This window comes from Panthera pardus, unplaced genomic scaffold (assembly GCF_024362965.1).
Source record: "Panthera pardus isolate Hobbes unplaced genomic scaffold, ASM2436296v1 HiC_scaffold_11, whole genome shotgun sequence".
Lineage (NCBI taxonomy): Eukaryota > Metazoa > Chordata > Mammalia > Carnivora > Felidae > Panthera > Panthera pardus.
This window is the reverse complement of record NW_026526666.1, coordinates 83,771,199-83,797,322: the sequence shown is the minus strand read 5'-3', so window position 1 is coordinate 83,797,322 and position 26,124 is coordinate 83,771,199. Positions and strand designations below refer to the sequence as shown.

The window sequence follows — 26,124 nt, the reverse complement described above, 5'->3', positions numbered from 1 at the left end:
AGCAGGGGAGGGGCAGAGAGAGAGAATCCTAACCAGGCCCCGCGCTGCCAGCACTGAGTCTGATGCAGGGTTTGAACCCACAAACTGTGAGATCATGACCGAGAGTCTGAGCACCTAATTGACTGAGCCACCCAGGTGCACCCCCCACCACCACTTTTTTTAATTCAGAGGAGATAAAACTCTGAAATATATTCTCCTACAGATACAGTTTTGGATTTATGTATTATGTACTCTTTTAGGATCATAAAGTCCAGAATGAGCTATTTGATGTGCTTGGTAGCTGCCTTCTTAATTATGTTGCTGTGATTTATCTGGATAGATTTACTCGGTGAGAATTCCTTATTCCCTTACATACTACAATAGAATGCTGAAACAAGGGAGTAGTAAGGGTTTGTGACAAGGCCACTAAATGGAGGAAGACATTTTGTAGGCCTCCTGGTTGAAGACTTGATAGATAATCTGTTTCTTGTGCCAGTTGTTTGTAACTGTAACAATAATAATGAAGTGTTTAACTCAAGTAACTTTGTTATCTCACCAGTGTTTATTCCCTTTATGCCGCCTGGCCTGGATGGCTCAGTCGGTCGGTTGAACGTGCAACTCTTGATATTGGGGATGTGAGTTTGAGCCCCACATTGGGTGTAGAGATTACTTAAAAAAAATACGTATATATGCAGATATGTTAAAACAAGGGTCATTTTTATTGACAGTGAATGTAATTTTGTTTTCATTATGGGCCAACTAAGGATTCTTTCCATGGTTCAATGCCATTCTGTGTACCCTCATAAACAGGGATTTAAAAATCAAATAAAATGTTTTTCCCTCCCATTAAAAATAACTTGTAGGTACTTTTGATTTCTAAAATCAATAAATGCTCATTGTAAATATTTTGGAAAGTACATCCAATTACAAAATTATAAAAACATGCAGGAAACCAACCAACTGTAATTCGGTCTTCTATAACCTTTTATGATAGGTCTGTCTGGTTTTTTATTAAAAAATTTTAAAAATGTAAATAATTATATATTTATGGACAGGAAAATCTCTTTGGTGCTAATAACAAGAACGATTGCTTCTTGAGTTTTGCCTTTTTTTTTTTTTAATCTTATGGGCAGTATGAATTTTTACTAATTATTTTTCTGTTTTGGTTAACCACTGGAGAAGTTAGAGATAAATTTATGGTTCATTTCTAGCAAGTATATTGGACCCAATTACATACATTTTATAAACAAGGCTCTTCTCATTTTCCCTTTGCCTTAATTTTCTCATTAGTTGAATTTACTCGATTTTGTAAGTCACTCTGAATCCTTTTTGGAACAAGTTCAGGTAAAATAAAAACATTTCTGTGATTATAGTTTTCTGTCTTTTTTTTTTTTTTTTTTTTGGTCTAACATATCAAAATATCCTATGACAGAATATTTCCATAGATAATTTTAAGCTTTTATAATATTCCATTATATTTAATGGTCTCATTCTTTTCTGTATTATTTCCTGATATTGGTCATTTAGGCTTCTAAATTTTTACCATTGTAGGTGGTTCTGTAATGAATATTTTGTTCATCAATATTTGCAGTTTGAATTATTTTCTTAAGTCTTAGAATGGGAAAAATACTGCTAGATATTCATAAAGCTATTCTACCTCTTGTGTAATTATTTTTCCCCCTTTTTAAGATACAATTTGTGTATAGTAAAATATGTTATTTTAGTATGCACTTTTATAGGTTTTGACAAATGCAGATATTCTTGTAACTACCATGATCAAGATCAGTTTGACCCATCCCCACATTCCGTGGAGCCCCTTCATAGTCACTTCTTAACTCTGTTCCCAGCCGCTGGTAACCATGAATCTGTTCTTTGCCCCTTTAGTTTTGCCTTTTCCAAAATGTCATATACTGTAAATGTATGTAGTTTTGAATCTGTTTTTTTTTTCACTTAGCATAATGCATTTGAGAATCTATGTTGTTGTTTATAATAATACATTGGTCCTTTTTATTGCTCAGTAGTGTTCCATTAAATGGTTTTGTGACTGTTATCCATTTTGTGTGCTTAATTTTAATTCTCTCAGCTGGAATGCTTGGTACACTCATTACTTGAAAGATGGGATGTGGGTGGCATATTTTTGTTACTTTTCTATATTGTGTTTCTGTAGCCTTTATATGTGAAAGACAGTTGTATCAAGACCAAATCTTTGGCCATAGTTTGTATGTTTTATTGTCTTTGGCATGTAGTATTTTATTTTCTTTCTTTATTTATTTAAAAAAATTTTTTTTAACGTTTTATTTATTTTTGAGACAGGGAGAGACAGAGCATGAACAGGGGAGGGTCAGAGAGAGGGAGACACAGAATCTGAAACAGGCTCCAGGCTCTGAGCTGTCAGCACAGAGCCTGACATGGGGCTCAAACTCACGGACCGTGAGATCATGACCTGAGCTGAAGTCGGCCGCTTAACCGACTGAGCCACCCAGGCGCCCTGGCATGTAGTATTTTAGAGAACCAAGAGTAACTCCCCCCCCCTCCCCCCGCTGGAATACTTAAGGAATACTACAACTTTAGGATAGTTTGTTCAGGATGTGATTTTTATGTGCTATTTGAGTGAGACCTTTTGATGTGCATTGGTTTTTTTTTTGTAGCTTGAGAAAAAGGTTCTTTTGGGTATATATTTGCTTATTTTAGGGTTTTTTTTTTTTTTTGCTCAGGACTATCTTTTTTATGGAACTATCATTTTTAAAGAAATTTATTTTTTTTCTTTATTTTTTTAATTTACATTCAAGTTAGCATATAGTGAAACAATGATTTTTGGAGTAGATTCCTTAATGCCCCTTACCCATTTAGCTCATCCCCCCCCCCCCAACCTCTCCAGCAACCCTCTGTTTATTCTCCATATTTTTAAGCCATATCTTCATTATTTCTTTATAGTGGCCTTTTTTAATGTTTATTTATTTTGAGAGAGAGAGAGAGAGAGAATAAGCAGGTAAGGGACAGAGAGATTGGGAGAAAAAGAGAATCCCGGCAGGTTCCACACATGGAGCCTGATGTGCACGGTTCAAGTCCATAACCCTGGGATCATGACCTGAGCCAAAATCAAGAGTCAGACATTTATCCGACTCAGCCGCCCATCTGCCTGTCCCCCTCCCTCCCTTCCTTCCTTCCTTCTTTCCTATTTTATTTTTTAAAGAGAGTGAGCGAGTGGGGGAGGGGCAAAGAGAGAGGGGGACAGAGAATCCTAAGCAGGCTCCATGGTGACAGTGGAGAGCCCAATGTGGGGTTCGAACTTAACAACTGTGAGATCAGGGTCTGAGCCGAAGTTGGACACTTAACCAATTGAGCCACAAGCACCCCACACCTGTCTTTTTTTAATTTAAAATTTTGATTTAGTTATTGTCAACTCACATACTATTGTAAGAAATAATACAGAGTATAATAATACAGTGTACAATCCTTTATACACTTTGCCAAATTTCTCCCCAGGGGTAACATTTTACAGTATAACATTTGTAGATAACATTTTGTAGGTAATGTTGTGTAATATGACATTACAACTGAGATGCTGACATTGATAAAATTCCATCCAATCTTACTGAGTTTTTCCAGTTTTGTTTTTAATTAAATTTTTTTTTAACATTTATTTATTTATTTTTGAGAGACAGAGAGAGAGAGTGTAAGCAGGGGAGGAGCAGAGAGAGGGAGACACAGAATCCAAAGCAGGCTCCAGGCTCAGAGCTGTCAGCACAGAGCCCTATGGGGGCTCGAACCCACGAATGGTGAGATCATGACCCGAGCCGAAGTCAGATGCTTAACTGACTGAGCCACCCAGGCACCTCTGATTTTTCCGGTTTTGATCTCATTTGTGTGTGTGTGTGTGTGCGCGTGTGTGTGTATTTTAAATGTGGTATGGGAGTTTTAAGATAAAGGGCCTCTTCTCTTTCTTTCTTTCTTTGTTATTTTAGAGAGAGCGAATGGGGGAGGGGGCAGAGGGGCGGGGTGGAGTGGGGGGCAGAGAAAAAAAGAAAATCTTAAGCAGGCTCCATGCTCAGTGTGGAGCCCGATGCAGGGCTTGAACCCACGAACTGTGGGATCATGACCTGAGCTGAAGTCGGACGCTTAACCTACTGAGCCACCCAGGTGCCTCTGAGTAGCTCTTTTTATAACCACATCCACCTTCCCCTTGAGGGGTAGGGGATAGGGGAGCTCCCCCCGAACTCTAATTTCTTATTCTCCAGTTTTGCAATTTTGTCTTTTCCAAACTATTCTGAATGGAATCATCGTATTACCTTTGGGGATTGGCCTTTTCTTGCTCTGCACAAGGTCCTGGAGACTTAGCAAGTTGTTGCATATAGTAGTTCATTCCTTCTTGTAGCTGCACACTGTGCTATTTTGTAGATGTACCACAGTTTGTTTCACCTGTGGAAGGGCATCTGGGCAGATTCTGGTTTTTAGTTGCTGGAAATAAAGCTGCCATGAGCATTCGTATTCAGGTGTTTCTGTGACCATAAGTTGTCATTTCTCTGGGATAACTGCTTTAGGAGTGCAGGTGCTGGGTCGATCATAGGATAGTTGCATGTTCAGGTTTTGAAGAAACTGCCAAATCGTTTTCCAGAGTTGGCTGTGCCATTTTGCATTCTTACCAGCCATGTTTGGTCTAATTTTTCTGAACCCTTACCAGCATGTGGTGGTGTTACGTTTTTTTATCTTGGCCATTCTGGTAGGCACGTGATGGTATCTCATTGTGGTTTGAATCTATATTTCCGTGATGGCTAATGATGTTCAGCATCTTTTCATGTGAGCAGTTATCTTTATTTTTTAATGTGGGTTTTATTCTTATTATTTATATGATCTTAATTATTGATAAAAATGTTAAATTCTGTTTGATACATTTTCCCTGGTCCCTTTATCCAATAACATTTGTGGAACTCTATTTATAAGTTTGATAAAAGATCTTTACTTAATTTATAGATCAGCATTAACTTAGCATGTATTCACTTGGAAAAATTTAAGAATGATTTATTTTTAAACTAGATTTGGCAAACTGGCCTCTGTGCCAAATCTGGCTTGCTGCCTGTTTATGTATGGCCCTTGAGCTAAGAATGGTTTTTTACCTTTTTAAATAGTTGAACCAAATCAAAACAAACCAACCCAAAGAAAGATATGATAAAGACCCTGTGTAGCCCACAAAGCCTGTATTCTCTGGCCTGTTACAGAAAAAGTGTGCCGACTTCTGTTTTTTAAATAACAGCTTTATTGAGCTATTTTTCACATACCTTAAAATTTGTCCTTAAATTTGTAATTCAGTGGTTTTTAGTACATCCACAGTATTATGCAACTTATCAGCTATGTAACTGTAGACATTTTTAGCACTTCCAGAAGAAACTTTGTACTCATTAGTAGTCATTGCCTATTTTCTCCTTTCCCAAGTCCCTGGCAAACCCAAATCTATTCTTGTTTCTGTAGATTTGTTTATTGTGGATATATTATATAAATGGGATCATATAAATATATGGCTTTTTGTGTCTGGCTTCTTCACTTACCTAATGTTTTTAGGGTTCATGCATGTTTATGTATCAGTGCTTCATTCCTTTTTGTGGCCAAATAATGCTCCTTTGTATGATGTACTATATAAATTTTACACATTCAGCAGTTGACTTACTGCCTTGTGGATTTGAATTTTGCTATGAATTTTTGTCTGTAGATCTATATTCTTTCTTCCAATAGGTAAATCATTTTCAGAAATCTTCTCTTTTATATCTTCAGGATGTGATTTCTTTTTCCTCATTAAGTAGTTTACTCCCTGTGGTCTCATGATGACTTACTTCCTTTTGATCATCCTTGAATTAACGGAGAGAGTTCTGGCCACAGATGGGCTGTGTGGGTAGCTGTTACATCTTCAGATACACAGTTGGGCGGCAGAGTAGTGTGCACAGCTCCTTCTCCACTTCTGAGTTTCTAGCAGGCTTTTGTCTGGTGCAGCTTTGTTGGATCTGGATGGGCCCTTTTGTCTTTATTGCCCATTTAAACAGTTGGAGTACCCCAGACACATTTTGATCCCCCGATATAGGACACCGGAAAGAGACACGGGAGTCAGCCTGCCTGGGTCACTTTGGGCGAGTTTTTAACCTTTCTCTACCTCAGTTTCCTCCTCCATTAAAAAAATGGGAAATGGAGGATAATTAGGAATTATTTTATAATTTGAGAATTAAATAATACATACTGCTACCTAGAACATAGGCAGTAAGTACGAACTATTCTGACAGTCATAAAAGGCCCATCCTATTTCTGTTCTGTTTCACAGTGTTTCCCTGTAGAAACTGCTTCTGAATGTACCATAACTAACCTAATTTTTATTTACTGTTGGCTATCCTACCCCTAACTTTTTGTTGAAAATTTTTTTCTTTCTTTCTTTACATTTTTGAAGCTTGTTTGTTTATTTTGAGAGAGGGAGAGCGCGAGCAAGCAGGGAGGGGCAGAGAGAGAGGGAGAGAGAATCTCAAATAGGCTCTGCCCTGCCAGCTCGGAGCCCGATGGGGGCTCGAACTCTCAAACTGTGAGATCATGACCTGAGCTGAAATCAGCAGTTGAACGCTTAATCGACTGAGCCACGCAGGTGCCCCTGTTGAAAGTATTTCTTAACTGGTTTTTTCTTATTGTTAAAAGTAACTACACAGTGAGCACCTTGGCTTATAGAACTTATTCCTCATTGTGGTTATTTAAGATGTTTTTAGAAAGAGGATTATTGGTTTGAAAGTTACTAATATTTTAAAGACATAAATATTGTCAAATTTGTTTTTAGAAGATTCTGATTTTTTTCATAGGCATTTACACAAAATATAGAAACTACTGAAGAAATTTTAACATTTGAGTATATTACCTTAGTCTTTTTTTTAACCTTCTAGTCTTTGTTTATGTCTCTGTATGGAAATGTGTTTGTATCTTTTTATATATGCAGATTTGTTGTCTTTAGAATCCCTACACATACACATTTTTCTCGAACAATTTTAAAGATGTTTTAAATAGCTGCATAAAATTCTGTAAGTGAATATATACTACACTTAACGATTCCTACTATAGTTTAACTTTTTACCACTTTTGCCATCCCATTGCCTGGTTGAAGATCTTTGTTAACACTCTTTGATCGTATTTCTGATGATTTGCTTTGGCTAAAATCCTAGAAGTGGAGTTACTAGAACAGAGGCAGTGAACATTTATAAAACTTGATGCATATTGTCAAATTTCTTAAAAAAAATTTTTTTTAATTGTTTATTTAGTTTAGAGAGAGAGGGAGAGAGAGAGAGAAGGCGAAAGGGAGGGGCAGAGAGAGAGGACGACAGAGGGTCCAAAGCAGGCTCTGTGCTGAGAGCAGACAGCCCAATGCGGGGCTCAAACTCATGACCTGAGATCATAACCTGAGCCCAAATCGGATGCTTAACCAACTGAGCCACACAGGTGCCCCATCAGATTTCTTTCTTGAAAAGCTGTAGAAAAACATGACAAAGTATTCTTTTCAGCAGGATAAGAACCATTTTAAAGAAGCTGGCACTGGAAGTCCTATTTCTGCTATTTTGATCACTCCTGAGACCAAGGGTAATTTCTCACATTACAGGTATTCGTGTGTACTGCCCGTCATGTGTTTAATACTGTGGGGGTGACTTTTAGAGAGAGAAGACGAACTGCCAGTTTTGCTACTTAGTGGTTATGACAGCAGTTAAGAGAGCAGTAGGACCTGTGCGCCATGGTCTTTGAACTTTTGTTTGCATCCAACTTCTGGTTTGCCAACAAGGGAGAGCAAATAACTAGAGAAGTAGTCTTTGCGTAAGGACCTCTCCCACCTGGAGGCTGACACTGTAGGCGAACCTTGCGGCTGATAGTTTCTCCTCCTAGCTTATGTTCCAAAATTCGTAGTTTCCACTGGTGGCCTTAATTGTACATTTGTTACAAATAGTCACTGTCTTGTAATTTGTAGAAAATTCTTATCAGTGACTGTGTAGGCCCTTCATTTGTTTCCTCTGACAAACCCTTCTTACGGTAGGAATTCTTACATGTCTGTTAGTGAGCACCAGGGATGACAAAGTGAATCTCAGAAAATTTGATGTTAGCAAGACTTTGGAAAATCCACTTCTGTACCTTTTTGGGGGGTAAATATTTGCTACTTTCACATAGACTCTAATACTCTGCCAGTAAGATTGTTCCTGATTCCAGTGAGGTCAATGGTGCCTTTGAATTTTGTTTCATTTTTTGAAAAGAGCCTGATACAGATTTGCCACAACCTGATTTAGGAACTTTTGGATGAGTATTCCTCATTTATCTTTTTTTATTTTTTCCATATGTTCTCTCTCGAGATTGGTATTTCAGAATGAAGTTTTTTTACTGCTAACGAACACTTTCTGGTGTGTTCCCCATTTGTAAATAAACATTTTTTTTTTATGTAAATGTAATCTCTATAGTGGTATAGGAGTCTCTTTTATGTTTCTGAATTTTGGGTTTTTTTGGTGGTTAGCAATATGCCAGTTTGCTCTCTGGCTACAGATAGTAGTTTCCAGACAAGAAGAGAGACGATTGATCATTATCTTAAGTTTTTAAGGTGTTTTATTTTTAAGTAACCTCTGCATCCATTGAGGGGCTTGAACTCAGATCAAGAGTTACTGCTCTACTGGGGCGCCTGGGTGGCGCAGTCGGTTAAGCGTCCGACTTCAGCCAGGTCACGATCTCGCGGTCCGTGAGTTCGAGCCCCGCGTCAGGCTCTGGGCTGATGGCTCGGAGCCTGGAGCCTGTTTCCGATTCTGTGTCTCCCTCTCTCTCTGCCCCTCCCCCGTTCGTGCTCTGTCTCTCTCTGTCCCAAAAATAAAAAAATAAAAAAAAAAAAAAAAAAAAAAAACGTTGAAAAAAAAGAGTTACTGCTCTACTAACTGAGTCACCCAGGCGCCCCGATCATTGTCTTAAGCTTTACACTTTTTATTAGGTTCTTCCATAATAATTAAACCGTTTCTTTTTGCAGTTAAAATGGCCTTGCCTTCATTATTGATTTCAGCTTGAACATGATCGGTGAAATTAAGAAAAAGACTGGCAGAACCAGCAGCTGTGAGGTTTTTCTGTGTTTAAAGGTCACTAGTATCATTAAAGATTTTGAAAATGTGTATTAATTCCTTTTACTTTCAAAATTGTTTTCTTTTATGTTTAGGAAGTGCTGACATTTACATGAGATGTATATATTCTGGTAGTCTGGTAGCAAAACAGTTTTGGTAACTTAGTTATAGTAGTTTATTATGTGGGTCTGTTAATCATCCTAGCAGAATGCCACCAGCATATTAGGAAATCTGTAATTCTAATATATTTACCTTAATTAGTAAAAGTAGTAGCAGTGTTTAATGATAGATAATAAAGAAGTGGATGGGGGTGCCTGGGTGGCTCAGTCGGTTAAGCATCTGACTTCAGCTCAGGTTCTGTGAATTTGAGCCCCACGTCAGGCTCTGTGCTGACAGCTCAGAGCCTGGAGCCTGCTTCGGATTCTGTGTCTCCCTCTCTTTCTGCCCCCTTCCCCACTCATGCGCGCGCGCTCTCTCTCTCTCTCTCAAAAATAAATAAACATTAAAAAAATTAAAAAACAAGAAGTGGACGTTCAGTCTAATCCTGGCTGTGGTGACTTCATTTTCCTCATTGTGTATCATAGAAGACAGTATCAAAATAACGTAGTAATTAGTTGCTGGAACAACTGTTGAACCCAGGTGTGCTTTTGTGTGACTTTGACGAGAACAGAGAAGGTAGTAAAGGGTAGAGACTTAAATTTGAATTCCACTCTATCTGCTATATGACTTTGCACAAATTACTTCACTAAACCTTGGTTTCCTTGTGTATAAAGTGGAATAATATCTATTTTTGTAGTACAGTGTCTTGAAACTCAGCAAATGCTGGTGTTTAGTGTTGTTACTGACAGTGAAAAAGAATGGAAACCTTCATGAGTAAGATCACGTAGTAGGGTTTGCAGCCACTTAGGCTGAAAGAGTGGGTTTTTTTGTCAATGCCACCCATCCCCACCCCGCCAAGAAGGATGCTGATTTATTTACATTTTATTTGAGGACCGTAATCAGTTTTTGCTTTTCTTACAAAGTGGGTGCTTTTGTAAGAGTACCTGCATTTTCAAATTATGATTGTTAAAACATACAAAGTATTTATAGGACAGGGTCTGGCACAAAGTAAGGCTTAGTAAGTATCAGTTATTGTTTATGATACTGATACGTAGTGGTACAAGAGCTGCTGTAGAACAGACTTAGTAGTTAATTCTCATGTTCCCTTTCCATATTTTATCGCTCAAGTTTCTCCTGCTTTTTTTTTTAGGGTTTTAGTTTTTTAAGTAATCTCTACGCCCAACATGGGGCTCAAACAGACCAGCCCCGAGATCTGGAGTCTCATGCTCTGCCATCTGAGCCAGCCAGGCACTGCTCAAGTTTCTCTTGCTTTTGCTTGGCTTTTTCTCACTGGTGTCTCCTTCCTGTAATGGTTCTTGGCACCAGCTCCCCTGCTTATATTGTTCTGGATCTGTGCTAGTGAAACAGAGCTAACGTGATCTAGGCTTGCCTGTGCAGAAAATCCTCCAGGAGAACAAAGGTAGTTGTGGAGGAGAAAAGCTCCTCTGACAACTTAGATTCAGTGGTTGAGGAAGCACATATTCTAGTAAAGGCAATTTTAGTCTCAAGGTGTAGAAATATGTTTTAACTAGCAAAAATTCAGGGCTTTAGTGAAAGAATGCCAGGGATTCTCTCTGACCACCCCTGAGTAGAAATGTAAACGTGGGCCCCCTTGGCACTAGGTGGCTTTCTGTTTCCAGCACATTCTTTCTCTACGTTGCTTGTCTTCTGCTTATTCACCAGCTGATACTTGAATCAGAAATGATAGCCCCAACTGCCAGATCTTTAGGAACCTTCATTTTATCTCTCCATACCCGTCAGGCTCACATGGTAAGAGAAGAACCTGATTAGGTCAGTTTATCATTTCTTACCAGGTACCAGGGATTTGGCCATTTAGGGGAATACTTGTGCAGTAGGTGCTGCAAAAGGCATCTCTGCAGTAGGCCAGAGATGATAGGAATCATGAACTTGTCCTTTCTAAGCAGGTGTCTTGAAACATGTCCATTACAGAGAATATTCAGAAAGTATTGATTTGTTGAATTTTATTTTTTTAAGTGCACCATATAGCTCTGAGTTACTCTTTTTTAAAATACTATATTAGGGTGCCTGGGTGGCTCAGTTGGTTAAGCATCCGACTCTTGATTTTGGCTGAAGTCATGATCTTACGGTCCAAGAGACTGAGCCCCCCATTGGGCTCTGTGTTGACAGTGCGGAGCCTGCTTGGGATTCTCTCTCTCCCTCTCTCCCTCTGCCCCCCATCCCTCGCCCCCCCCGCTTGTGCTGTGTCTCTCTCTCTCAAATAAACGTTAAAAAAAAAATAAAGATTTCCAGTGTGATTTAATAAATACCAAGTCAGTGATATCTTTGTGTCCGAGTTTGGTTCTTCTGTACAAGCAACGGAGAACTGGTCAAGCTGGCTCAAGTAGAGGGACATTCTTTGTAAAGACACACTGGGCAGTTAAGAGGAATGCTGGCAGAGTAGGGCCAAGAACCTGACCACAGCGCTGTCAAAACTTGTTTCTTTCTTATGGCTTTTGTTCCGGACTGTGTGGTCTCCCATGATTATTTGCTTCATTCCATTCTTTGAGGTATAATGTTCAACAACACCTGCTTGAAAAATGGATTAATTGTAATTGATTAAATATTTGGATCACGAACTGTTTACATCTGGATGTCTTTGTGCCTGAGTTTGTTCTTTTTTTACCCCCTTTGACTACAATGTTGGTTGGCAAAAAGAGTCAAACATGTGAATAGTGAGGTAGGAGGAGAATCAGGAGACCATAGTGGCAAGGGAAGTTCAGGAATGGAGGAATTTTATAAAGTGGTTTTACTGAGTGTTTTAAAAAATGAGAACTGAAAGAACGTGAGGTTGAGCCAGCGATGGTGGTTTTTTTTTGTTTTTTTTTTTTTTCCCTTTTGGAAGTTTCTGAATGGATGAGGATGGAGAGTGAGTGTTGAAGTTTCTTTGAATTGATGATTTAGCTGGGAATTGAGACAGAGAGATGGATGTACTTTGAGATGCTAAGTTTTAGAAAGTAATTTAGATGTTTGCATGATCTAGGTACTTTTAATACGTTGATTATGGAAATGCTGAACTGGAGAGACACCCACCCCACCCTCCCAACAAGGCATGGCCAAAACCTTAACCCTGGGGGTGTGGGGGGTGGGTGGGGAAAGAAGGGATGAATGGGTGAAGGAGACATTTCAGTTACTTAAAACAGAATAACCTGTGAGGTGGGTACAGTTGAATAAGTGCCTCCTAAGTATTGGGCATTTTGTCTCATTTAACTATTACAACAAACTTGTAAAAGAGTTGGTGTTATCTCAGTTTTACAGATGAGGCAGTAGTGACATGTATATCATTCATTGATGATTCTGATAAGTGTGTGGACCGTTGGGTATGGTAAGTAGGGTTTCTCAAGGGGTGATGGAAAGGGCAGGCACCCTTTCCATGTGATTATCTTAAAGAGAATTTGATAAGAGATTTGTAAAGTGATACTTCCGCTTAATTTTTAATTTTCCAAGTGTGATCTGTAATCCTGGGTCTATTTGTTTTTATTTTATAACTTCTGTGTGGTAAAACATGCAACTTAGTTTGCCAAATTAGGCAACAGGATCTAGTTAGGACAGGATCCCTGCTAGAAGGAGAGATAGGTGTTGAGTTTACGGAAGAAAGTTCTGGGAACTGGGAAATGGAAGGGAAACTCAGAAGCATAGGACCTGTGTATGGATGGTATTTGTGGTGGGATGAAGAGAGGAACATGGACGTGGGTCAGGCACTAAAGTGCTTCTCTTGCTTGCGTCTTCAGTAAAGGGACGGGCAGATGCCTTCATGGGGAGGGGCAGTGGTGGAGCAAGTCCTGGATGGTTATGAGAAAGTTACATGTTACTGGCAAGTAGCCCAAAGACGGAAAACAGGAAATAGGTTTGTGAAACCAAAGGAGATAGGTAAGAGCAGTTAGTGAGAGGAAGGACGTCTTCTAGACATTTAGCAAAAATGGAGAAGAAATTAGTAAGTCGTGCTAGAAATTAACACTAATGAGGCACTCAAATCTAGAGAAGGGAGAAGTAGAGCACCAGGACTGGGAAAGACTGTTCTGTCCTGATGGGAGAATTTACTCCGATTATAATTTGCAGCCAGCTCTTCTCTTTTATGACAGAAGGAGCTTCTTTGTTACCTGCCTAAAATATTTCTTCATTCTTTGATTTCTCTTGATTCCCGAGCATCTTCTTCTGATCATTAGTTTTGTTTCCTAGGAAGAATTTGTGTGGAGAGTCTGCCTGGTGTCGATGACCATACCAGGTATAGCTTCTACTATAAACAGTACGTTCCTGACTAGTTAAAACGTTTTTTTGTGAGAATGATTGGATTTGTCTGGTCTAGTCACCTGTGGGCAAATGGTTTATAATGGAGTTTCTGGACTAGCGTGGCAAACTTTGGAAACTGAGGCTCCTTCTCACCTGTGTGAGGAGAACGACCCACAGGAATTAGGAGGGTAGTGCGCAGAGGTAGGAGGAAGAGTGGTTCATCCTCTGGGTGGGAGGCGGGGGACAGAGGGAGACACCCGGAAAGAGGGAGGGCTGGAGGAGGTGAAGAGGGAACTGAAGAGAGGGAGAGAGAAGAGCTGAGAGAGCTAGCAAATAAGAACAGAGAGAGAGGGAAAGAGGGAAAGGGGGGGGAGGGGGAGGGGGGAGGGAGAGAGAGAGAGAATGAATGAGTGAGTGAGTGAGTGATGGATGGGAAGATAGATCATATAGAAGGGAATGGAAATGGCTCCAAGGGCAGGGTGGGCTGGCTTTGAAGGTGCGGGGGAGGAGACAGTGGAAAGCAAAGGCAAACACTCCAAGAAAGCACACTCCTCAAAGCCCAGGCAGAAACAGAAGGCACTGTTATCTGAGGGGGCGAAACTTCCTGTGGTTGCCTTGGAGGCAGCGTGGTCACCTAGGAAGGACGTTGCATTTTGAGTTGGAAGCCCCGGATTTGAATCCTGGCAGTGCCATTTAAGGGCTCTGCCCTCTTAACAACAGTTGGGAAGGGCATTTCTCAGAGGTTCGGTGTTCTCATCTTTTAAATGGAAATAATCGCTGTGACGTTGTTGTGACGATGACATAAATATGTGTACTGCATGTTCTGTACCTTGCCTTACTACTCTCTTTATATTTCCCTCCTTGGGAAATATAAATAGGATTTCCAACATTCTTGGTTAAAACTATTTGTAGATTGGATTTTCAAGAAATGCCTAGCTCTAGTTAAATGTATGATTGGATTCCACAGAAAGAGCTAGATACAGAGCTTTATGCATTTGATTTACATGCTTTGTAAATGTTCACTCTGGCTTGAAGGTTCAAAATGATTTCATCTGACATTTGTAGTTTTCCAGTTAGCATCTTGTCCTCATTCTCTCCTCCCCCCCACGGCCCCGCCTTTATCTTTACTACCTATAGCTTAGAAGCTTACTCAGTGTGTTTACCTAAATAATGGAAACACTTTGTAATGTGGTCACAGCTTGTTTCCAGGCCCTTTGAAACTATTTTAATCACAGTAAAAAGCTTGGTCTCTATCTATGTCTCTTTGTTCTCATTGGGCTGAATTTTAGCTTCATTTTGAATTTTATAAATTTCCATTTTTAGCAGGCATCCCAAAGCTGCTTTGTCTTAGTGACACATTGTCATTTTGTAGCGTATATCAGCTCTGGGTTTTGAAGATATGTGACTCAGAACAGCGGTGTAACTATATTTTTATGTGGTGTCAGTTCAGTCAAGTTAAGATTGTTGGGTGATAAACAGGCAGCCCTGTTAATAAAATCCTTGAGTTGGTTCTCCTAGCTGTATTCTGGCCCGTGTTCTCCATACTCTTCCCTCTGCCTGCCTGACCTCAGCCTGACCTTTGTGTGTACCCACTGCTGGCGATTGTACACCGACATTGGGAGGTAGTGATGGTCAGATGAGGGGTTTGTGAGAGTCCTGCTTCAGGCCCTCTGCTGTCTTTCTCCAGCGGTCGAAGAGCCTTCCTTGTGAATAAACAAGGGACGGTCCTCTGGCCTCAGGCAGCAGAGATGGCTTGCTGCTCATAACTGAGAGGACCTACAGGATATTAGACAACACAAGGTTTTTTGGGTTACTGTTTCGAACAAACGATCGCACACTTCTTCCTTGATCTTAACCTTATCTTGTAGAAATGACCTTAGATAGGAGTTCATTGAAGCCTGAAAAGATTGTTCCGATGTGGGCAGTAGTTTAATGATAGGTGAGGTTTGAAGGGATTCTTGTGATGAGTGCTGTTTTTTCCTCCTGGAGTTGAGATCCCAAGAGCCCCTCCGCGGAGGTCTTCCAACATGGAGAAATGTTCGGACACCCCACTATACAGTTTGCAGTGCCTTTCCCTGAGGTTTATCCAAGAAATAACTGGGTTGGGTCAAATGAGTCCCCTTGTTTCTACTTGCTTGTCACAGTTGGGGGCAAGCACTGTGGCTTTTGAGTCCAGAGCCATGTTCAGGTCACATAATCGTAGGTCATTGCCCTTCAGCATGTTGGTCTTATACATTTAAGATGTATGAAAAATAGCTAACATAATGCTCATTTGATGGAATATGCTTTTTCTGGATTATGTATTTTTCATGTTGTGGAAAAAAAAGGAATGGGAGGGGAGAAAACAGGGGTCATTGGCTCTGAACCCTGCTGATTGAAGGTAAGTGAATGTTTAATTTCAGTCACTTGCTTATTGTTATGTCTCTGTCAGTATCTGAAGGTAAACCGTTGTGTTTAATGTGAGCGTACAATTCAAGATGCTAACTCGAAACTTTTTCCTTCTCTATTTTGAACGATAGGTGCGTTCTATGGATGAACTGAATCATGATTTTCAAGCACTTGCTCTGGAGGGAAGAGCGATGGGAGAGGTAAGTGAACTGGTGTGTCAGAAAAGTGGGCCTGTTTTTAAGGGAAGTTTGGAGCTGTCTTTCATCAAATGTGTCCGAATCTAGTCTCCAGAAGTATGTGCTTGCTTTTCCTTGTTGCCATCCTCATGATAGGAATGGGATATTGCAGAATTTTGCCAAAATGATTTCATTATAAGAAGAACGTTAACCTTAGCCTAATGTCTTAAAAATAAAACAAAGCAACCAAAACATGAGCACAAATTATTGATGGTTCTATTAGCCAGTCAGCTGTAAGTCGAGGCTTTAAAGTTTCACAAGATAATTTTATATGCATCACATATCCTTACTTTTGCCTCATTTTCCACTCACTAGGTTCTTTTTGCAGCGGAAGGGGGTCTTAGATTGGCTGCTGATCAGAACATGTTGCTAACCTGTTTTTAGAGTAGGTTGAGGAGGTTGTTTGGAGCTCCATTGTGGAGAGGAAGTTGTTAGATTTCTGGTGAAATGATTCCAGAGGGTAGAGGTGTCAGTCAGAATATATAGAATTCAGGAACAAGAAGTTTGGTTTGTTTATCATGTTTAAAATTTGCAAAAACAAATTCCTGTCATCTGCACATCGATAGGGAAGGTTGCCGTAATTCTAGAAGAAATGGGAGTATAAAGCACAGCTGACTTCTGGCCATTCTTGTGGTTGACAATTAGAATGTATTGGTGATAAGGTAGAACATATAGTTTGGATTAAGAGCCAAAGGTGTAACAGGTTCTCAAGCTGGGGGCATTTGCTTGTGGTTCTCTTGTTCTGGAGCTTAACCTTAGGTTTTTTCCTTCTGTTTTATTTTTTGCATATCTAATATTTAAAAGCTCCCACATCTGTTTTAATGTTTTAAAGGAGGGAAAATAGCTGTATTCTGGATTCTCTTTTATATCATTCATTAAACACACTTGTTCTTTGATTTAGCAAATATCCTTTGATCCAGGCACTGTGCTGGGTTCTGAGGGTTCAGGATTAAGGTAATTCTTCTCCTGATGTATAGCAAACATTCATTGACTGCCGTTGTGGTTAGGCATTAGTTAAACTCTTCTGGTGTTTTGGTTCTGAGGGTCTTGCTTCCTGTGTTTTGAGATTTTGTTTCCAACTTTTCCTTGTCATCCTGTGATCAGAGTTCCAGTGTCCTATCATCTTGGGTTCATGGGTTTTGGGCCTGTTCATGGGTTTTTCTCCTAGAGCTTTAAGAGAAGTTAGATAGGTGGCATTATGTCTCCCGTGCCTGCCTAATATTAAAACAGTGCACATTAATAAATCCTCTGTGGTTAATGGGGAAGAGATTTTTCTCAGCTTTTGGAGCAAAATTTGAACAGAAAGTTAGACAGATGAATCAGATATTAAGTATAGATGGGAAAACCGTGTTTCTCTTGTTCCCCACTCCTGTGATTTTAGCCTGGTCCACTCCACCAGAAATCAGTGCCAGTTTTTAAAATTAGTTATACAAAATAAAATAATGCCTTTTGCTGTTGTGTACACTATATAATCTCTAAAGGCTTAAAGTCTGTTTAATTGAAGAAATAGTGAACAGAATCGAATAGAAAGTGAATTTTATATAAATAATGACAAAACTACACACACACACAGACACACACACAAATGCACACACTTTTTTATTTTGAGAGAGAGAGAGAGGAGAGAGAGAAAGAATTTCAAGCAGGCTCCACACTGTCAGTGCAGAACCTGATGTGGGGCTTGTACTCATGAACCCCATGAGTTCATGACCTGAGCCACAATCAAGAGTCAGATGCTCACCCGGCAGCCACCCAGACACCCTGACAAAAATATTTTTTGAATAGTTTTTTCCTTCCAAAAATACCTTTCCCCCTACCCAAGGCTTCCAAACCTCACCTTTCTTATTTGTGTTAGGAAATAGTAGTTTTTTGGTATCTGTATACTCGCACCTGGTTGTGGGCATATGTAGAGAACCAAAATGTACTCCAGCAGTTATGGGGTGTCACTCTTCTTCTTTCCTCATTACGTATTCAGAGAGTAATAATAACTACCGTTTGCTGGCAATGTATTACACAGGTGCTAAGGAGTTTGTCTCACCAGTAACTCTATCAGGACGGATCTCTTATCCAGATAAAGAAAGAGGCTGAGAGAGATGAATTAATTTGCCCAGGGCCACATATCTAGTAAGTGATGAAACTGGGATTCTGACCTGGCTTCCTCTTCAAAGCATGTTCCCTTAGAGTAAATGAAAATCTCATTTTAGTAAGCTGTATAAAAATTGATATTTTGGGGGAGGATTAAAAAAAATGCTTAATATATGTTCCTCCCAAAATACAGATACTGAGGTCGTTTTTTAAAAGTAGACTCTGCCCTCAATGTGGAGCTCAAACTCATGACCCCAAGATCAAGAGTTGCAAGCTCTACCAGCCAGGTGCCCCTGGTTTTTGAAAGCATAACCCACTGGCTAGGCACGGTGTGGACGGACTAAGTATAGAGAATGAGGTTTCTGTACCCAAGGAGCTCTTTAGCTACTTGAGGAAGCAGAGAGTACACTTGACAACAGAAAGAAGGCCCAGTGTTGCCTATATATGTTTCGGGTTTAGAGAGAAGGGAGTGGTCAGTATCGCTTGGAGAGTTTGTGATTACTGTAATGGAAGAGTGTAAGACTTGGGAATTGTTTTCTGGTTTATTTAGTTAGGGTCTGGATAGGTGCAAGGTGGGAGAATGTTTTCTGCAGTGTTACAAGGGAAGTTGGCAAAAGAGAAACGAAGAATTAATAAGCTTTTATTATAAAATAAAGCTACAGCTTCTAATTAGTTTAACCTCATTAAATTTCCTTCCCTTTAAGCAATGAAAGAGAGGGGCTGTGTATAAATGTAGTCTTTACCCCTATATACGCTAAAATTTCAAGTAAATTGCTTTGATTTTTCAGCCAGGCACAGTGTATTTTTGTTTCACTTATTTTGTGTGTATTTGTGTGTGTGTGTGTGTGTGCACGCGCTTGCACTTGTGTGAGTCCTCATTACAGTAAACGATAGATACCTCGTTTTGGTAAACGAAAAGGAGTCCTAGTTCCTTCTGTTAAGAACGTTATGAATCATTAGAATTGAGAGAGAATTGGTTCCATCAAGAGTAATTGAGCTCTAGTAAAGTTAATGCTTCTTGGCTCTTGTTAACATTTTTTCCGTCAAAGCCAACACTAGGCTCTGCAAAATGTAGAGCATTTCTTAGAACTCTTGCTAAGAAGTGGCTGCTTGAACCATCACCTCAGACCTTGTTGGCTGTCCGAGGTACAGTTGTCCTTAGCTGAAGGATCACAATACAAGTGCTTTACCTACCTCTTATTCTAGAATATCAACATAAAAAGGACGATAGTAAAATAAATGCCTTAGGGTTAGGCCACAAATTATTTTCAAATATGTCATCTACTCTCCTTGCTGGTCATTTCCATTCAACTTAAAGGTATAGTCCTGAAAAGCTGAAAGGCACATATTGGAGCAGCTTCTTAAATTTACACATGAGAAGCTTAGGCTGTTAGTTGAGTATTCAGGAGTAGATCTTTGCAGTACTGAGGAAAGGCTCACTAACCTTGGGTAACTGGGCTTGGTTTCTACATTGGTTTGGTTTCTGATTTTGTATAATTTACTTGCTTCACCTGTAAGAGGACAGCAGTGTTCCTACTTTTTGTGTCTTAAAAAAGGATGGATTTGCCAAGGGGAGAGCTGTTGATAGAAAAGGCACCTTGTTTTTTTTTGCATAATTGGTTTTCTAAAAACTGAGGACTTTTTTTCTGTTTAAGATTCCTTACTGTTTTATGTGCAGAAAACTTGATCATTTTCAGGGACGTTGAGATAGTAGTGATTATTTCTGGAATAAATGGGATGTATTTAGATACGTGGCCCTTCATCTTTGTTTTAGAAAGCTGAAGCATAGACAAGTTTGTAAACCTGAGGAAGCAGATCTGGGAGGTGCTTGTGTGTGTGGAGTCCTAATGAGAATCCTGTCATGTTCCTTGGAAGTAGAATAAGGTGAGATAGGGTTAAAATACAGCTGTAGATTCTTTTTTTTTTTTTTTTTCCAATGTTTATTTTTGAGAGACAGAGAGTGACAGAGTGTGAGTAGGGAAGGGGCAGAGCGAGAGGGAGACACAGAATTCAAAGCAGGCTCCAGGTTCTGAGCTGTCAGCACAGAGCCTGACGCGGGCCTCGAACCCATGAACCGTGAGATCATGACCTGGGCCGAAGTCGGACGCCCAACCGACTGAGCCACCCGGGCGCCCCAATCTTTTTTTTTTTCTTAAAAATGTTTTTAAATGTTTATTTTTGAAGGAGAGCGAGAGAGAGAGAGAGAGAGAGAGAGAGAGAGCAAGCGAGCACACAAGCTGTGAAGGGGCAGAGAGAGAGGGAGACAGGATCCAAAGCAGGTCTGCACTGTTAGCACAGAGCCCGATATGGGACTTGAACTCATGAGCCGTGAGATCATGACCTGATCCGAAGTCGCTTAAGTGACTGAGCCACCCAGGCACCCCTAAAATAAAGCTGCAGATTCTTATTGGACATTATATAGGAATTCTATCTGTAAGTGTAAAATTAGCAAAATGGCTAGTAAAGGAAGGAATTTGGTAGTGATTTGGAGAGCTAAAGAACGGTTCACCCAAAGAAAGGTATAACTTGGTGGGATAGAGCACGCTCTAGACCAGAACCCTGAAGCCACAGTCCAGCCTTGGTTCAGACGTTCATCTTCTTTGGACTTGGGCTTTTTTTCATCTGTAAGACAAAGATGTTGACTGGTTTCCCAGGACCCTTTCAAGTCTAAGATTTTGGAGTTTGCCCTTATTTCTATATCTTTAAAAAGATAGAAAAGAGGAATAGTTCTCCTTTTTCTAGGATATGCCAGAGAGCATCTAAAAGATGTCTTTTTAGAGTGACTTCCCCCTTGTGATGTAGAGGTTCTGTAACTTTTCATTGGGTTTTCTAAGTGACTCATTCACCAGTCTGCAGTTGTCTAAGGCGTTGACGTATCTGTTCCTAAGGGCTCATGAGTGGCAATTCTGAAATCAAGGCAAGTGGAAGCCTAATGTGGATACCAAGTCTGTTAAATTCTTTTCTACATCTTTCCATCATGGCAAACAGAATGGCTCATAGAACTGGAGGCTTTTTTTTGAGTAGCTAAAAGTACTTTTAGGATTCACAGCCCAAGAATGGCTACCTTACACTGGCAGTTTCTTGCAATTCGAGTCCCATAAGAATAACTCGATTGACTCCAAAATTGACAGAATTTAGAAAGGAGATATATTGTGTGCCAGCAAAATCATGCACCCTTTCTTGCAGAAGGAAGACGAATTAATAAAGTCTTTGGTGTATTAATATAAAAACATCTGACCAAATAATTCAGTGAATCCCTTTTCCCCCAAAATATAGCTTTTGAGTACAGACAGGAATGGTAAAACTGCCTAGTTCCTTTAGCCTTGTCTTAATACCATTTGGTTGTTGGGCATTTTTGGCATCTTGCTATTAGAATGTTTCCTTAAGAGATAACATACATAGTTAGCCAGACCAAGTGACCTGGAGGTATGAGATCTTAGTTCATGGCTTTCCTGTTTTAGGTTAGTGACTATGGATTAGAGATGAAGTAAGCGACCTCTTTAAGGTATTGTTTGGGGAAGTTCCTGAGATCTTGTAATAGTTTTGGGACTGGGCGTTTTGAAGAACAAGATAGAAAAAGGGGTCTTCTGTATTGAGGAGGGCACCTGTTAGGATGAGCACTGGGTGTTGTATGGAAACCAATTTGACAATACATTTTATATTAAAAAAAAGAAAAAGAAAAAGAAAAAGGGGTCTTCTAACCTTGAGAATGTGGGTGCATCTGACATTTGGAACCTGGTTCTCAATTCTGTCCCACCACTTTGAGACCTGTTGGGAACCTCACTCGTTCCAATATCTGCCTTCTCTCCTGTATTGGGAAGAATAGATAGACCTACCACTGTATATCCTTTGCAGCAGGATGTAGCTTATCCACATACTGCTTAGTCTGTGTTTGTTAAATTTCTCCCCCTTTATCCTCCATTGGTTGAAATGTTTTCATTCTTTTCATCCACATCACTGTGCTTTATTTGAGGGCAGGCCAACTAAATCGCTACAGTAATGCATTAACACTTTTCAAGATACTTTGGCATTGATTTCATTGCTTATGTGAATCTCTGAATAGATTTTTGGGAGATATTAATACCATTTTTTTTTTTTTTTACATGAGGAAAATGAGTCCTAAGGCCAAGTGATTCCAGCTAAGGTGATGAGTATTAAGATGTGGATTTGAATGCCAAATAAGTTCTATTTCAGTAGGCTCAGGAATAATAATAATAGCTGCAGCACATTACCGTATATAATTTTCCAGGTACTATGCCAACTACTTTGTATACGTTACAGTCTTCACAGCGATCCTACAATATTGTGATGCCCTTTTATAGACCGGGCAAAAAGGGATTTGAGAGGTTAACATGATCATGAACCAGCTGTTTGAATTCACATCTCTGTGAATCCAGATCTTACTGGGTTTTTCTGCTGTTCGTTTCTTCATGTCCAGAGTCTGTTATTTAACTTCACTTATCAGCTCCTCTTTATAAAACTTTTCTTGCTCTTACCAACCAGAATCTATGGAGAGGAATTCAAGTAGCAAGTTATTTGTGTCATTCTTATGGCTCTGATTTATTTCATATGTAGTGATTTGTGTAAATGTTTTCTGTTTCCCCGCACATAAGTTTGTTCAGGGCAGGGGCTTCAGCTTAATAACATACTTTGTAAATAGCATCTGCCCATATACTGTGTTGAATGAATCTTACAAAATAAATATTTTTTTCCTAAGCATGGCTTCCTCTTTATTTTCTCTTTTATCCAGAAGTTGATACTGTCCTCCCCGCACGGGACCTTAGTTCAATTCCGTAAATATTTATTGCCTGTATTCTTTATTCAGATTACTTTTCTATCCTAAGGGATGTAGGGTTGTGAAGGGGGGAGGATGAGGAACTGCCAGAACTAAAAAAGCCTCTATTCATTCATCCTTCTCTGCATATTTTTACATTTTCAAACTATTTGATTATTTTGCAAAGAGTAGTACATAAGATGAAGAGTAAATCAGCAATGCTGTTATCAGCCAAGTTGAATCCGATATAAGGGGTCTATTATAAAGGGTCTTTTGTTTAATATAGTTGTAACTCGATCAATGGGACACTTTCTCTGGGTGATCTGCGGGGGCGTGGAAATACCCTCATTACATATACACAACCAGACATAATTGTATTTAGAAAACAGGAATTACTTTTGTTATATTTCTTGTTCGAGTGTGTATTAAACAATATTGTGTGTAATTCTCTCTTCTTTACTATTACTTTACTGATGAGGAACCAGAATTAACCAGAGTTAATCCATTGTTTCTTGATTAATTAATGCATTCTGTGATTCTCATTATAGCAAAGCATGTAGAGGAAAGAATTTATTTTCCGTATTGGTCTTCCTGGTATACATAATAGCCATATCTATGAAATTTTCATCTCCTGGAGTGCATGAAAAAGGGAACTTGTCCATATCTGGCACACTGAGATCTTTGTCTTGTCAATTTAATAATTAAAAATGCCCTGAGGCTGACTGGGCATGTGGGTGGGTTTAAGTATTTGCTCCCATCTTGAGGCAAAGGACTCTTTCTCTTCTCTTAGTTGAGCTGTTTCCTGCTTTGGGGATATGAGGTGGGTAGGTCATGAAGCAAACTAGATGTTTTCATGGTTTTATTCATGAACTTAACAGGTTTCCTATGTGATCTGGAGGCTTATCTTTTGCACATTGGGCTCTTGGGTATTACTGCAGGAAATCACCTAGATAATCATTAAGTCTAGACCTAGTGTAACATGTATATGATTATGTTATAGGACAAACCATGTAGCTTATACATGTGCAAAAACAAATGACCTTGTTTGACCTAGATAATATAATCCTGTTTCCTTACATGCCGTTCCTTTATCCTGCAGAAAAGCCTAGTTCACCTTGGACATTTCTTCATTTTCTGAACACAGTTTACTGTCAGTCTGTCAAGTTTTATGAAGATAGCAGGGAAAAGAAGTTTTGTTTGGTTCTGTTCCAATAATTTGAAGGGGGAAGGTGTAAAGAATTTTACTTTCAATGGATTTGGGAGGTGGGGAGGGTGCAGTGGAGAAAGGATTAGTGTGGAGTTTGCCCCAGGGTAATTTATCACAAAAGAACATGGAGATTGATGTGCTAACAGTATCTCTGAATTTTTTTATGAAAGTATTCTTTCATTTCACGAATGAAGTTAACAGTGATTGTGCTCTTTGTGTGGTAAGGAACTGCTGTGCTCCTTTGAAGAGTTCACACTGTGGAGTTTGGCAGCCATCAGCTGAAGAACTGAATGCACTTCTTTTTTTTTTTTTTAATTTTTTTTTTAACATTTATTTATTTTGAGACAGAGAGAGACAGAGCATGAACGGGGGAGGGGCAGAGAGAGAGGGAGACACAGAACCGGAAGCAGGCTCCAGGATCTGAGCCATCAGCCCAGAGCCCGACGCGGGGCTCGAACTCACGGAACGTGAGATTGTGACCTGAGCCGAAGTTGGACACTTAACCGACTGAGCCACCCAGGCGCCCCTAGAACTGAATGCACTTCTGACTAACTCGTGGTTGTCCTAAAATTTAAGAGCTACCAAATTCTTCTGTCTGCTTGATTCGTCTTTTTGTTCGTACTGTTCCCTAGGAAGCAACCAACCATGGATATTCAGGACAACCTGAAAACTTTACCCATTGGACTTGTGAACTTAAACTTGGAACGCCGTATTCGTACATACTTGGGTTCTGTTGCACGACTCTACAGAATAGACTTCTCCTTAAAAGAATTTCAGTGATAGACTGCCTTATGTATACTTAGTGACTTCATTCTTGCTTGTCATAATGGGCTATGAATCCTCACTTTTGAAATTACATAGGTTTTTTTGTTTGTTGGTTGTTGTTATTATTATTATTTTTTTAATGCTTTGAAAGCCGAGAGAAGCATCTGCGTGGCAGTTTGTATCTTCCTTGCCCGATTTCCACAGGTCCCCTCTCTTACCCTTTCGTGCCTAATTATTGCCTCCTGACATCCATTTAACTTCCCCTTCCCCTTCCCCCATTTTATGGAGGAATGTCAGATTAATTTTCTGAACTTAATTTTTATGACGTTCCTTCCTGTTACTGCTTGTTGGCTTAGAGTGTCGCTGGTCGCTGGACTAGTTGGGCTAGTTAGGCTAGTCCTTACTGCTTCCCTCTGTCGCTGGCCAGATGCCTTTCTTCTTGGTGGGCACCTGCCCGTGTGCTTTCCTTTCTGTCTTTGCTCTTGTTCGAGAGTCCTTCCCACTGTCTTCTCGCTCTGTACGGACTCCGTACGGGAGTCCTGACCAGTCCTGTCACAGGTTAGTGCTCCTTTCTTCATCTGTAGGAGGTTGTGAAGTTCAACAGTCTGAAGCACACCGTAAGTGTGCTTATCTTAAAATGAAGGCCTGGTAGCTGTGTCACTTTGATTCCTGATAGGTTTTTCTTTTTAGGGTGAAGAGTGTCTTTCACTACTTCTGTTTCCAGTAGTGGCTTCTACAGGCTGTGCATTTCAGGGCCTAGTCAAGTAATACTTTACTTTTTGACATCAGTACTTCAGATGCTGAAAGCTTTGAAATTTTTCAGTAGCCAGAAGAGCAGTAGTGGTTTTCCAGATGTGGGAGAGAGCAAATTTTCTCTCATTGGCCAGGCCTCAGTGGCTTGTGTCATTTCTTTAGGGGCGGAAGAGTTCCTAAAGGACATTCAGTGTAACTATTGACATTACTTATGAAAAGTGCTTAATAGCTGGAAAATATTTTTCAAAAAACCTGTTAATTTTATATACTGCATGATTATAATCATGCAAAAAATTCCTCTTTTTTTAAAAGGAGTACATTAGATTTCAACCAAAAGAGACACTTACTTAAGAGACCGTTCATGTGGAAATCAGTTTTCAGTGGTAAGCATCTCGATGCATAGATGGACAGTTTTAGGCAGTAATTACTAGGTGCCAGGTTTTGAATCTGCCTGGTAGAGAGATGTGAAAAAATTATAGCAGATGTTGATGCTTAGTT

The 26,124-nt window shown here is 39.7% G+C and overlaps 1 protein-coding gene across 16 annotated transcripts in view; it reads left to right on the top strand.

The window, feature by feature from the left end:
* Positions 1 to 26,124, top strand: part of PUM1 (pumilio RNA binding family member 1) — a 133,266-nt gene that overhangs the window by 24,976 nt on the left and 82,166 nt on the right. For all 16 annotated transcript variants that reach the window (XM_053898259.1, XM_053898254.1, XM_053898238.1 and 13 more), the window contains one exon: positions 15,938 to 16,006. In XM_053898259.1, coding sequence (XP_053754234.1) covers positions 15,938 to 16,006 — 69 coding nt within the window. The remainder of the gene's footprint in view (positions 1 to 15,937; positions 16,007 to 26,124) is intronic.